We start from the raw sequence: 14224 nt of genomic DNA on the forward strand, positions 1-14224 counted from the left end.
ATCAACATACAATATCCTTCAATGCAATTAATTATATTGAACCAATTTTCCTGACAACATTGTCGTCACCATCATTTTAGCTCTCAGTGGCACTTTTGCTCAAAGAGAGAACCAAATTTCAAATTTTAAATTTCAAAATTTTGATTCTCTCTTTTTTATATACATAATTTTATAATTAACTAAAATTTTGGTTTTTATTTTTTGTAATTGTATTTGTCTAACTTATTCTCGTTTTCATGATTTTTTTTTTCTTTTATAAACTCAATTTTTCATTGTATTTTTTATACATAGATTTTTTAATGATTTCCACTATCCATCTAAATTTACTGTAGGCATCAAGCAATCCGCATTGGGGAGCAAAACCGAGCATAGTGGCAAAATAGTAATTTTACGGGAAAATTGGGATGTCAAATCAGGAATTTGACTCCATTCTTCTCAAAATTCCCAAAAAAAAAAAAAAAAAATGTCTAGTTTGAGTCTAGGACCCACATTTTCAATGATAAAATGGTTATTTGAAAAAAAATAAAGAAGTACCCTAACACTCTTAAAATTTGGTATAAGGACAGGTAAACGGAAGTTATATCATTTTTGAACATTTAAATTATCGTGAAGTTTAATAAAATAGACAAAGACGCCCAATAATAATAAATTAATTTTATTACTCTTCGATATAAAATTCATAAATACAATTAACTTAAATATCCTTACCCTCTTCTTTTCTTTTCTCTCTCTCAAACCCTAACTCAAACTACTACTATAATATATATATATATATATATATAGTCTGTATAGACACACGACATATACATACTCACACATATATCGTCACCACCACCACCACCACAAATCACGCACTCACATATGTCAAGATCATCCCTCAACATCATCATTATCAATTCATCACGGTGACGAGCAAGGAAGACAGAATTGCCGAAAATTGGAGCCCGATCTTAATCTAACGACGGCGCTGAAAATTGGAGCTTGATCTTGACCTAACCCACGACAACGACGATGTGAGACGGTGGCTTCAAGACGGCGACGGATTCTTCACCGCAACAGAGCCATGAAAAAATGGAGCCTGATCAAATTTGTACCCGCGGATCGACCGCAACAGAGCCCCGCAGCGATCCGAAACATCAATTGCCGTTGAAGATGGTGAGCCACTCGTCGGCCAGTGGTTGGAAGGTGTGGAGTTGGTATCATGGCCGAAGCTTTCGGGTCTAGGTTGGGGGTGATGGTGACTGTTGTGTGTGTATATATATATATATATAGATATACTTAGTCGATATACCAACCCCAATTTCAGTTGCGAAACTGTTAAGGTTCCTGTTTCTGTTCGCAAGTTTGATATAGAAAACTTGTCTGTGGCTTGATTTCATATTTCGCTCTGGACTTCATACTGCAGTCCTCAGTACCAGACCACCTTTTTCATAATCATCGGAATAGCAAAGGATTTGGTTAAGGCAACCAATTTGGGATAGTACTGGCCGGTTAAGGCAACCAAATTTGGGCGAAACAACAATGTTTTGTTCTTTCGTTTCACCACTTATATTTTTAACCTGAGGATCCTCTTTCCATTTTTAAATGGATTTGCAACCGATTTCTGTCTTTGTTTAAAAGGGTAAAGGACAGCAATATATATAGAAAGAGAGAGATAAAGGGATGAAAAGGGTAATTTGGTCATTTAAATATTTTATAATTAAAATTAATAAATTAATGAAGGGTAAAATGGACTTTTTATATGTTTTAAGTTTTTGTTTGAATGAGAAATTTCACAAGAGGTGTGGTTGTCTAAAAATGAGTTAACTTTCATCTGCTTATCCTTACCTCAAATTTCAAGAAGTGTTTTTGTACTTTATCCTTTAGAAAAATGTATGGATGGTATCAAATCACCCAAATGCTTTCAGATAATTGGTCTGATAATGAAAATTTGATAGTTGAATTGTTAGCATGCGGAGTCAAATTTTAACCGGCCCTTTTTGTCTAGAAAAATACCAAGAAGCACATGTATCACCTCTCCTTCCTTCAGTATTGATGTGAGTGGGAAATTTCTTGGTTTCTTCTAAGGAGTGAAAAGTCTTGGGCAAGGGAATCCGCTATACCCATTTCCATTTGTAATTGCTATAAACAACCTTTTTCTTTTTTCTTTTTACTTTTTACAAGGTAAAAAAAATTAAAAGTTAGATCAATATATAGAAAAAATTAAAACCTGACACTTCAAAATTCACTTAAAGCAATAATCTACTGAACCATCGAAACATTTACCATATCATATCAAAACTCTCTTCCACATATGCATCCTTTATGCTATTTCAATGTAGGTGCAAGAAAATATCTGTAACTCACATAACATTTGTAGGTAATCTTCTAATGCTCTCATGGATATATCCACTCAGTTTTCATTTCTCAAGAATGCCCTTGATACTTTTTCAATTTTATCTGGGTTGAAAATTAATCAAAGAGTTTTATTTGTTCGAGGACTATTTGTTTCAAATAAATAGGAAAAGATTGTTAAATTAATGCACCATCTCATAAGGTTGAGATAGGTTCTATAGATATAGATTACGATAAGGATTAAGCCTATAAAGTACGATAAGTATTAAGCTTACAGATGACAACGGTAAGTCTAAGGAATATTCGACTAGATAAGAATTCCAAGTGACATGGAGACTCAAAGGAATAAACTTAAGGGAGATAGAAATAACAACTATTACCCTCTCCAGTAACTCTTAAATCCATAATAGATAAGAAAAGTAATTTTGTTTCATGATACACGCCAGTTGTCACTTCTCTCGTCTTGCAGGAAACACCCCTGTTCCGGACCGTTAAGATTTTTGCATCAACAGTTGTAGTACTAACTTGACCGTCGGAGTGCACCCGACCGGAACCACGCCTGTTGTCACTTCTCTCTTGTCTTACAGGAAACACCACGGCTCCGGACAGTACAAATTTTTGCATCAACGTTGAATAATTTGAGTAATCATTAATTAATATATGGAAGTTTGTACAAGTAATCTCAACATGACATAAGGAGTATATGTTAGTTCATTTATCATTAACTTGATTATTTTGATCACAATAAATTCAGGCGTCAGTTTTGTCGAATAGAGGGCATATATTTATTTATTAAATATATTATTTTCACAATGAATACTTTTGTAATTAAATAGTTTAATTGAAAATTCATAATAAAGGATAAATTAGTGATTGGATTGATAACTATACAATTTATCTAATATCCTAATTTGTGCAAAGAGATAATATATTTTAACATTATTGGAATTTACTCTTATGAGTATAATTATAATTAATTTATTATTTGAAGTGTAATTATTTTTATACTGTGGAATTAATAAATAGTGAATAAGTTGAATTAATTTAATCACAGTTTTTATTGGTACTTTAATTAAGTCCATTGGGAGGTAATAAAATAAATACGCGCATTAGATATCATGTATAGCCCAACATAGTAAATAATAAGCAAGTAATTTAGAGAGATAAAAAGAAAGGAAAATTAGAGCGGCTATTCCTGTTAAGGAAAATTAGAGCTGCTACTATATATATCTATATATAGAACACAACATATGATTTTTCATAAAGTGTACAAGACAACTTCATATATTTTCTCTCACTAGAATTGTTCTTTCTCTGGTGATAGGAGCCAACTCTTCCTAATACTTATAGATTATAAGAATGAAGATTTGGTGGTCTTTTGTGCAATAATTGTGCTCATAAAACTCCATTAAAGCGTGCTTGAAGAAAATCGCTTACAATCCAACACTTCACTATGTTACAAAAACTAGCATCTCTCTCCTTTTAAATCGAAATTGAGCATAGTTGGAGATGTTGGAAAGCTAACGAAAAGATACACGTGGTATGTTCTCCTTAAAAATGAGATTTTTTAAGGAGATTTTTCCAGAAAGCAGGTTAATACCATTTTTCAATTAAGATTATTGTTGTTTGAAGATTTTGGATCAAGCATAGGTTAATTTCAATGATACCCTCTAAAATTTGATAAGGATTAAACATTTAATTCATTTTCTCACACCCCACATTTTTAATTGGAGTTGGAGCACTTCAATCCATGTAAAATGACGCTGTTTTTGACTTTCTGAAGGAATGTTTTATGTATAAAATGACATTTCTACCCCCTTTGGAATACCCTTATTACCAATATATATGATCAATAACTATTACTATGCAACAAACAAATTGCTTCACAGATCTCTTTCTATGTATTATCGATTTGTTTCTCTTTCCTCCCTAGTGACCTGTATTAGGGTTTGTATGTGAGGGAGAAGATCGATCAATGGCGGAGAAAAACACCAAATTAAGAGGCAGTGGAAGATTACAATAAACATCAAAAGAACAAAAACCAACTCTGTAATTGAATGAAATCATCTCTGTTTCTAAGAACATAAAGTTTATGTTTTACAAAACTATTCAAATAATCCAAGATAAATTTCATCTTGTCCTACAGTTTCTGTTTTATACATTCTTCTCCGGCATTTGATCGGCTCATAATTTGTTCTCTTTAGCCACTCATTAAACCACAAAGAATAAGAATACCAACAAGAAGAAGATCAAAATAGCAAATATCTTGATTAGGAGCCACCTGTTCGATGAAATTTGGTTTAAATGCCTCAACAGCGCGTTGCGAGCACCTTCAACATTTGCCAACGACTCCTCCATGTTATCATCAATCCTGATCATATATAAACCAGGCATATTTTAAACATTAAAACATGGGAAAGTAAAAAATTTAATTCGGTGAACAGAAAACAATGCACTTATAGCTCCAAAAGGAGATATGCCATATTTGCTCTAATTTCTTTATTTATTTTCTTTTAATTGAGAAGAACATACATAGAACCACTTTCCCCCTTTCGGGTCTTGGAACGACCTCCTCTTTGGGAAGTGGAGAAGATACCACTCAAGCTAATGTTTGATGGTCATATGTACTCTAGTTTGATTCCTTACACTCCAAACCCAGGCAGATAAAATATATGAATTTAAAGATGCAGGGGTTTAAACAATAGATTTTCAAGAAAAAGAAGAAACCTGATAGCCAATTCCCCTTGATGTGCAACCATTGTGGCCAAATGGCCAAAGATCCCACTGAGTTCTGAAATTGTGGATTCCACATTTTGAAGAGCAACTGCACGACTTTGGGAATAGTTCTCCTGCCGTGGAACAACCTGCTGCAACATGGACACTTCCATGCTTTGGGATGGATTGTTCTCAGAAGCTAGCCTTCGTCTGAAAGAAGTTTTGACGAAAGCTGTTAACAAGCATCAAAGAGCTTTGGAATCCAGATGCCTCAAGTCAGAATAATACTTTGGTAAAGCAATAGGACATCTAATTTTTGAGTCAGGCGAGTTTTTGTCTCTTGAATACCCAACTGACTAATTAATTCTTTATAACATACTCTATTTTTTTTGACAAATAAGCCAGCAGCCGTTGATGTTTTCCCAGAATTTTCCGCAGACCCCTCTGAGGTAAATAGTCTTTTTTGTGCAATTCCAAATGGGAAGTAAGTCTCAGGTATGCAGAACATCAAGTGAAATCTCAATAACTAACATGAAAGTAATGCAAACTCCGTTACTCCGATATGCTAGGAAACAATACATGAGAAATAGAGAGAATAAATTTAGTTGCACTTATATCAGGAAGGAGTACAGCTACTTAATATACTAACAAAAACTAAACCAACTTTTAATAGCTGATTGAATTGGACTGCAAAAACGAATAGCATGAGAAGTAAGTCATTCAAGAAACATCAGGGGTACCAGCAAGAGTCTTGTACATGTTCATAGAACAAGAAGACATACACACAGGAAAAATGAACGAATCAGCAAGAATTTGATTGAAATTTTGATTTATTGCACATTAAAGGTTCTGCCCAAAGCGAGAAGAAAAGTTCAGGAAGGAGATCATCTTCTAAGAACACATTTTTACGTACGCATTAATGCAAACCATGCCAAACAATTTCTTTGGAAAATATTTTCTCATAATCAAGATATCCAAAACTCCATCACATTTTTAAATGGGGCTTCCATCTTCAAATCTTTCCCATCTATTCTCTCACTCAAATTAAACACAAAATCCCTATTATTACCCTTTCAAAATCTCCATTGAAAACTCTAGTTAATTCTCGCTAGTTGGTAGAAGCCTTCAAACTGAGTCATTTTTTCACTAGTTTCAAGATTTCCTCAAATCTAAATAAATGCTTAAATTCAAACTAGTATGTTATCATTTGTTTTCTGTATGTCAAAATGATATCAAGTCTACCGGCTTTCGTTTGTTTTCAAAAAGATTTAAAATAATTTCCAAGACATGCTTCCAAGATCCTATTTCAAGTACCTATGGAACGGCATCATGTCCCACATGGCTTAGGTGACATTCTATTTAAGGTACATGTTAAATATGCCATACTTTCGCTCATTTTCCCCAAGTACCTAAAAAAAATGGAATCTAGTCCAAGTAATTGATTAGGTACTATCCTAACAAGACTAAATCAAGTTTGGATCCTAAGGTACTCCATGACCTATTTTTATAAACCTATGAGATACCATTATTATTATGCTATCACTAACACCACACTGCAAGTAATGTGATACAAAATTAATTTTAACATGGTATTAACATGTTACCAACCTGTCATATAAGGTACTAATATGCTGCCATCCTCAACCACATCATATTTCTATACACTATCATCCCATGTCATCAAGGTACTACTATGCATTTACTCCAACTCACACAAATATAGTTTATCACTTCCAAGTTAAACATAACACACGTGTCCATGCTTTAACAATACGCTAACATGTATCAATTAAATTTCAATCTAAAAAACTTCCAGAAAAAATAAAAATAAAAATAAAAATCAATTTTAAACACAACGGATTCCAAGCTTCGACTCACTTTTTCGCTCCTCCTTCCCTATTTCTTGCTTTCTTTCTTTTTTTCACTCTCCATGATATTCCAACGTGTTTTAAGTATAACCCTAAACGACATTAAATTCAACTATCAACTTATGCATTAATCCTTTAGTGTATGATTACAACTTATAGGGACAGTTTCAAAGTAGCCTTAGTTACACCCCCACTTTGCCTTCATCCATTTTTTAAACTTAATGAAATATGATCATATAGAGGTATATACAAGAGCGATGATACATGGTAACCTTATAACCAGATGTTTTGGAGTTCCTAATACCCCTTCCCCATGCATAAGTAAGCTGCCCAGTCCATGATTTTTGTTTCAAAGTAGACCAATACAGAGCCACTAATTAAAAAGGAGCTTTTCCAAAAATCATTTTCAGAAAATATTATCAAACACTCCAAACACTCCCTAAACATTTTTTTCTTTCCCGTAATTTGTTTTTAAGGTTGCCTAACACACGTTGACTGAATGTTAGGTGGCAACTCCATAATAATCTACCATCAGGCTCATCGCATTATTTTAAAATAAACTCTTGTCACACGTGACTTCGTTTTTCACATTGTTTTCATAAATATATTTTCTACATTTCAAAAGGAATAAAATGAAAGATGCAACAAGCTTTAAAAGGGATAGAACAAAGAAAGGAACCAGTTACTCAAAATATTTGTAGATTGTTTGATGTCCATGCTTTGAAATTTAAATTGATTAAAATTGTGTTTTCTGCTAATTAGATGAAATTGTTAAGTAAATATGGTACAACTCCATTCTTATCATCAAACTAGGGTCCGATTGTTTCAGCATAAAAATATTTTCTGTCGGAAAATCAGAAAACAACTTCTGGTGGGGCATTACCCTCCGGAAAAATAGAAATAAAAAAATTTCTGGTGGGGCGTGCCAGAGTTGGAATGATAACCAAACAAATATTCCCAATTTGCCTGTGAATTGTTGTGAGAATCAAACGATTACTGAGACTTGGGAATGACTGACCCCTTCCTGTTTTGGGCTGTCCGGATTTGATCTTGTTCCCATTCTTCTTCCAAACATTTATCAATTTTACAACTTGTCCCACCGGGCGTGCAAAAAATGTTTGGCAGAAAGACGTAATTTGTCATCCTTTGATCAAAATGCGGACATACAATTAAGTTGTGCACTCTCAATTACAGGTAAGCCAAACACGAGAAAAGAATTTTCTTAAAAAAAAATTAAGTTGTTTATAACCAAAAAAAAAAGGTTTTGTATAGTCCAAGTAAAAGATGTGCTCTCTCAATCTTGTTAGGTCTTTCATGTGAACTCCGCTATCCTATAGAACACAATCTTGTACTAATATGCTTTGTAATAGTATGGCTCAAAATTCCCTCTTTTTCTTCTCCTTCTCCTCTTATTAGTTACACAAACTTCTTTCATTACTCAAATGAATTTTCTTTCTACTCGAAAATACAAATCTCTCAACTATACGTCACTTCATCCCTTCTACCAAAAAAAGCTCCAATAATTGAAAAAATGTACAAAAGAAAACAAATAAAAATTAAGATTTTTACTGAGGATTTATCTCAAGCAATTGGTACATAATTTAAGGAGGAAACAAAACGAGTAAAACACCATATCTTGCAAATGGGAATCAGAAGCAAAATGGATAGCAACAATGCCTAGAGATCGTGACGAGACAATCGAGCTTAATGAATGAAATCAATCCAAAACTCATACAATTCCCCATGAGAATCCTGGTTGATTTTGTCTCGGATGAGGACGCCAATTTCCAAATCACTGTATTTGAGACACCTTTCACTCTGGCATTAAAAAAAAAAGGACATCCATATTTGACAACCAAGCATGTTAAACACTCCTTTGTTCAGACTAATAATAGAATTTTCTACTGTCAATGATGTCATAATGCTTGATTCCAAGATTCTATATAACACTGCCCAGGATATGCAGTGTAAATCTTCAACACTCTTTTTTAAATGATAAATAAATAAATAAAAGAGTAAATTGTTTTTGACAGTTTCTGCATAGAAGGGTTCAATACTCTTTAGATTCTAATCGAATGTGAATAGTTCATTTTCAGGCCCAAATTCATTATAGATGTAATCAATCAATACAGAAATATTTATTCATGGTCTACCAAGGGTGGAAAAAAACATGCAGAATGACATGAGAACACACCTTAGTTGGTTCCCTGCTGTAACTCCATTTAATGGTGATCTGGAAAAAGAAAGGAAAAGGAATATAAATAATTTAAGAAAACTCAAATTATAGAACAAATGCATAAAATGAAATTAATACTAGGTTACTAGCAATGAAAAGGTGGAAGGGCAATCACTAAAGAAATTACATAAACAGTTTAACATCACCCAAAAAAAAAAAAAAAAGGTGCATAAAAAGTACAGAGCAGATTCGACAAAACATTATCAGGAATTTAAGAAAACCAAGGTAGATAAAATATCATATCCTTCCTCACCGACTCTACCCATGTTAACTTTGAATTAAACCACCTAAAGTCTCTCAATCCATAAAAAAGCACATATATTCAGGAAGGTACAGAAAGAACACAGAAGAACAAGTTCTAGGGTATACTAGTGCTTATAGGCTTACAATTCACCTTGCTTGTGAATTCTAGTAATCCTTTGTTTACTAGAGTTTTGTGTTTTTGCATCCATCATCATACATCTAGCATTGGAAATGGATCGTTCAGATTTTGACGTATCAATGTTGTGCATAAAAACTTTTACCGACAAATCTACACATAAAAGAGGATGTTACTGGCAAGGAGATATAAAATCCATGCAGAAGCAGACTGCATAAGGGGTTGATGAATTAACTGCTTGAAGATCTGGAGTTGATATTACATAAGTCTGATTTGGGATGGACTAAGGAATTCTTGGGTCAAAGTCTGGTAACTTAGTCTGTACATTCTTCTAAGTGATTGTTTTTTTTTATTACCTTAATATTTCACATGCATGATTTATATTATGGTTGGATTAGCATATTTTCTTACTAGTTAGTGTTTTTTTTTTTAAGTAAAATTTTAAAAAGAAATTTTCTTACTTGTTAGTTTGATTCTTAAATTGCTATTAATTAGTTATAATTTAAAAACTAGTTAAGTTACTCAGGATTTGTTCAAGACCCATTAACCCTCCCTCTAGGTGTTACTCTTAGGGGTGGCAAATTACCCTGCCCCGCCCCTATTGGGATGGATTTGGAGTGGTTTAATCGATGATGAGGTGGGAACGGGCTAAGGAATAATGGGGTGGGAACAGGCAGAGGAATAAAAACCTGTGCAGGTGAGGGGCGGAAACAGGAATAGATACCCCCGCCCCACCCTGTTTATATTGTATAATTACTTAAATACCTTATATAGTACTAAAAATACTAAAATACCCTTTCATAAACTAAAACACCAAAACCCTATTATCTTATCCCTTTATCATTTCATAAACTCATGCCATTTCTATTGTTTTATAAATAAACATAAAAGATCGTTAAATGGGGGCGGGGCAGAGCGGGGAAATTTAAGCTGACATGGACGGGGCAGACTGACTGGCGCATTGAACCGGACTAAAAGCTGGGGCAGGGACCGGCTAGGGGGTCTTCTATAAACCGGTTTGGGTGGAAATGGGTTTACTTTGTTGAACGGCAACGGGGATAGGGACGCCCCCGCACCCCGTTGCCATCCCTACTTACATTACTGTAGTCAGAGACTACAGTTCCTCCAATATACTTCTAAAATGCAAAACAATAGCCACTTTAGTTACAAAATACCATATTAAGAGATCCAACAAAGATCCTTACTATTGTACTATTTCCTTGTGTTCATTGTGAAAAGATACAACAAGGAGCCTACTATTGTACTATTTCCTTACTTGTGTTCATTGTGAAATAAGTTTTTTAAATGACAATAGAAAGTTTAAAACAAAAAAACTCACACTGCAGATTGCAAATTCCCAGATGAATTAGATGAACTAGACCAAGGAGGTGGCTCAGTTACGGTATTTGCATGATGCTTTAAAGGGCCCTCTCTTGATACATTTGTAGAAAATATCTGTTTCCTATTCTCATGAGCTTTTATATTCTGTTGAAAAAAGTAAAGTGACGTTACAATGATGAAAAGGTTATAAGAGGTAAAGCAAAGGGTAAGTACCGACCTCTGTTCTAGCAGTTAACACGTCCTGAAACTGCTTTGTAGCCCCCATAAGTTTATTCTTCAAATCATCACAAATGGTAGTCGAATGAACAACTCGATCTTCAGAATAGTTTCCATCAGCTATTTCCATATTTTGGAGGGTTTGCAAATCAGAAACTGCTATGTTAAGCGTTGTGATGTCATCTTTTATTAAAGCGGTTAATTCTTGAATTTCCTTGAGTGGATCATCAAAAATTGATGACCTTTTGGCCACTGCATATCAGTCAAAACATCATCCAAATGTTAGCACATCATCATCCAGTTGCTGTAGTCTGAAAACTGATCATATAAAAAACATCACAGGCTTACTGTTCTGAGATTCTTCAAGATGTTGGAAACAAGAAAGAAATGCAGAAGATAATTGAAAAGATCTTCACCTCAAATTTTAATATAGATTCGTGATTTAAACATCTTTTCATGATGTCCAACGTACGAAATTTTAAATAGTAAAGTGAGGCAAAAACTACAGGCCATTATTGACGCAGAAATTGAGTGCATCACAGAATTTACAACATCAAGGAAAGTGATCTTGTTTTTTGTGTTTTTTTTTTCCCCCGGTCCCAGTGGAGCACATCATTTCTGGTAATTTGAAAGATAAAATTAACATTAGAAGGATTTTCAGCCAAGGAAAGGGGAAAAAACAGCAAGAAGATAATCATAAGCTGCAGAAAAAGTGATATTAAGATTTCAGACAACATCCCGCCGTGCTGGGCTTTATATCTGTAGGGAAGGAAATGCACCCCATATGTCTGTCTCAAAACATGTTCTTTGGAAAAAGAGAACAAGAAAGGCAAATTTTATAAGGCTTTGACATTGCATTATAGCCTCTGAGTATCATGATTCAGAAGTGGGTCATAATGCAAATCTTAGGGTTTTTAAAGTCTTAAAAAGTAGATTATAGATGTTGAACAAAAGGTTAGTCTTCTTTCATATAAGAAACTTTAAGGGAGGGAGATAGAGGTTTAGTAACACATGTTTTTCTCACCATTCCTTCCCATGATGATCTAGGCACTTGATTAGAGTGTCCTCATCTCCAACATTATTAATTGTTGGAAATAAAATCCTTTTAGTCGATCAGAGAATCTACATTTCGACTGCCTTTAACCCAGGCCTTTGATTACGGATGCTTCTTTCTTTCAAAAGGAGACTGGGTAGAATCAAGAGCTTAAGGTGGCATGACCAAAACACCACATCTGGCTTGGCCACATCAGGTCATGACCTAGCCTGGTAATGCTCCTCCTATGAAGTACTTTTATGCCTGTCTAGCAATTGACATCTTTTGGTATAAATTAATATACTCCTATACATTATACCTACTCACGCAATACACAACTAAAAGTACCAAATTGGAGTTTTGGCCATATATGCCATAGACCACAATCTCTCCAACAAAAAAAGTGCTGATGCAGCCAAACACTGGATGGAAGAAGTTGCCAAATTGAAAGCACTAATTCGGGATTGCCAAACCACGACATGTCAACACCAAAAAGGCACTAAGTTGGGTTGAGTTTCAACCCAGCACATCCACATGCTAGATTCTACCTTTTGAGAACCAAAATGGAAGGTAAAGGATTCAAGTCCCCTTGGGGGCAATTGTGGGTATGTGAGTAGCTTACCTATCCAAAAATTGAAAAACTCTTATTTGAGTGGCTAAACACGGATTTCTACAAGTCATGCCAACAGAATTATCATTTCAAAAGTCTCCACCAAAAAATGCACTCGAGATCACTTAGATTCTTCTTGGGATAATAACCATGTCCCCTTAACAACCACAAGCCTAAAACCCATATTGTATTATGATTAAACTGAACTACAAGGTAGATTGCTTCCCAAAATCTAAAGCACTTGTGCCAACCACTATGCCAACACCACAGGCACGACCAGCCTTGTTCTTCAACAAGTAAACCACCCTATGTGGCAAATGTAGAGTCCAAACCCTTAAAACTGCAATTGATGTTCAAAAAAACGTTCATAAGCTAAAACGTTCCTACTAAACCGATAAAATCATCAAAATTTTCAGTTTTGAATTCATACTTTACCGTCCAAACGATATATTTTCTTTACATAATTGTTGCCATAGTAGTTCACCATAAGCAAAATTAAAGGATCAAAAGAGGAACTATATTTTAGAACAGGGAGCTTATTGAAGACTCATGTATATATATTCACACACAGAAAGCAGAGGAATGGAGGCATACGTTTGGCGAGTCTAGCGATCTTCAGAGAGGCCTCGTGGACGCCCAATCCAATTAGCGAAGCCTTCTTGTTGAATTCGGATCGGTAGGAGGAAGGCGGTGGTTTGGATGTAGCTGGATCGGTCTGTGCTCCATTTGAGGCTGCGATCCCTCCGATCTTCTTCAATGTTTCCGACAGAGATCGGAATTCTAACGTCCGATCTCGGTAGGTCGAACCTCCGGCGGACGCCATTGACGGTGACGTCGGAACCGACTCTCGTGGGTATTTATTGGAGGTCGGTCGGAGCTTGTGTTAGTGAGTCGCAGTCGGAAGTAAAGATTTGCATTTTGGACATGTAGACCTCCCTTCCGTTCCCCACCAACTTCTTTTTACTACCCTGCTATTTTTCTCCTCTTTAATCCTGTGATAGGTTTTTTATTTATTTTTTGTGTCAATGTAACAAAACAGAATAAAATAAAATAAAAATAAAAATAAAAATAAAAACAATGTATGCTTTTGTCTCGTAAGATCAGTTTCTTCTTTTATACATGTATTTTAAAAAAATAAAAAATAAAAACACTTAAAAGGTGGTAGGTTGTTTCGGTAGGATCAACTTATTATTTACCTTTCCAGCACGAAGATCCAATCATAGAACACCTCCATCCACCACAGATGCTTTCGTTGTGATAGAATCACTTTGTTTAATGCAAGTTCCGTTGACCTTCTATTGTATTTTGAATCATTAGACAAAGGATCACTTGATGTTCATAAAGCTGCAGTGAATGGGAGGACTAACAGCTTAGACTTAAATCCTTTTTGAGTAAGCGTTTCTTACACTACTAAACTAGATCGATTGTGGTACCACTTGTAATAAGTCTGAATACTTATTATCCGATTCAACGATAATGTTTCTATTTGTAT

General features: G+C 34.6%; 1 protein-coding gene across 1 annotated transcript; it reads right to left on the reverse strand.

Annotated features, from left to right (window-relative positions):
* Window positions 1-4360: 4360 nt before the first annotated feature.
* On the reverse strand, window positions 4361-13725 carry LOC132270826 (syntaxin-31). The gene is made up of 6 exons (XM_059772036.1): window positions 13327-13725; window positions 11091-11341; window positions 10872-11017; window positions 9112-9150; window positions 5062-5259; window positions 4361-4705 (listed from the first exon to the last, which is right to left on the reverse strand). Exons 1-6 carry the CDS (start codon window positions 13553-13555, stop codon window positions 4546-4548), a joined length of 1023 nt encoding a protein of 340 aa, XP_059628019.1. The 5' UTR covers window positions 13556-13725; the 3' UTR covers window positions 4361-4545.
* Between the last annotated feature and the right edge of the window lie 499 nt (window positions 13726-14224).

Source organism: Cornus florida, unplaced genomic scaffold, assembly GCF_030987335.1.
Source record: "Cornus florida cultivar Cherokee Brave unplaced genomic scaffold, ASM3098733v1 CherokeeBrave_3.0.0_Hap2_Chr08, whole genome shotgun sequence".
Classification (NCBI taxonomy): Eukaryota; Viridiplantae; Streptophyta; class Magnoliopsida; order Cornales; family Cornaceae; genus Cornus; species Cornus florida.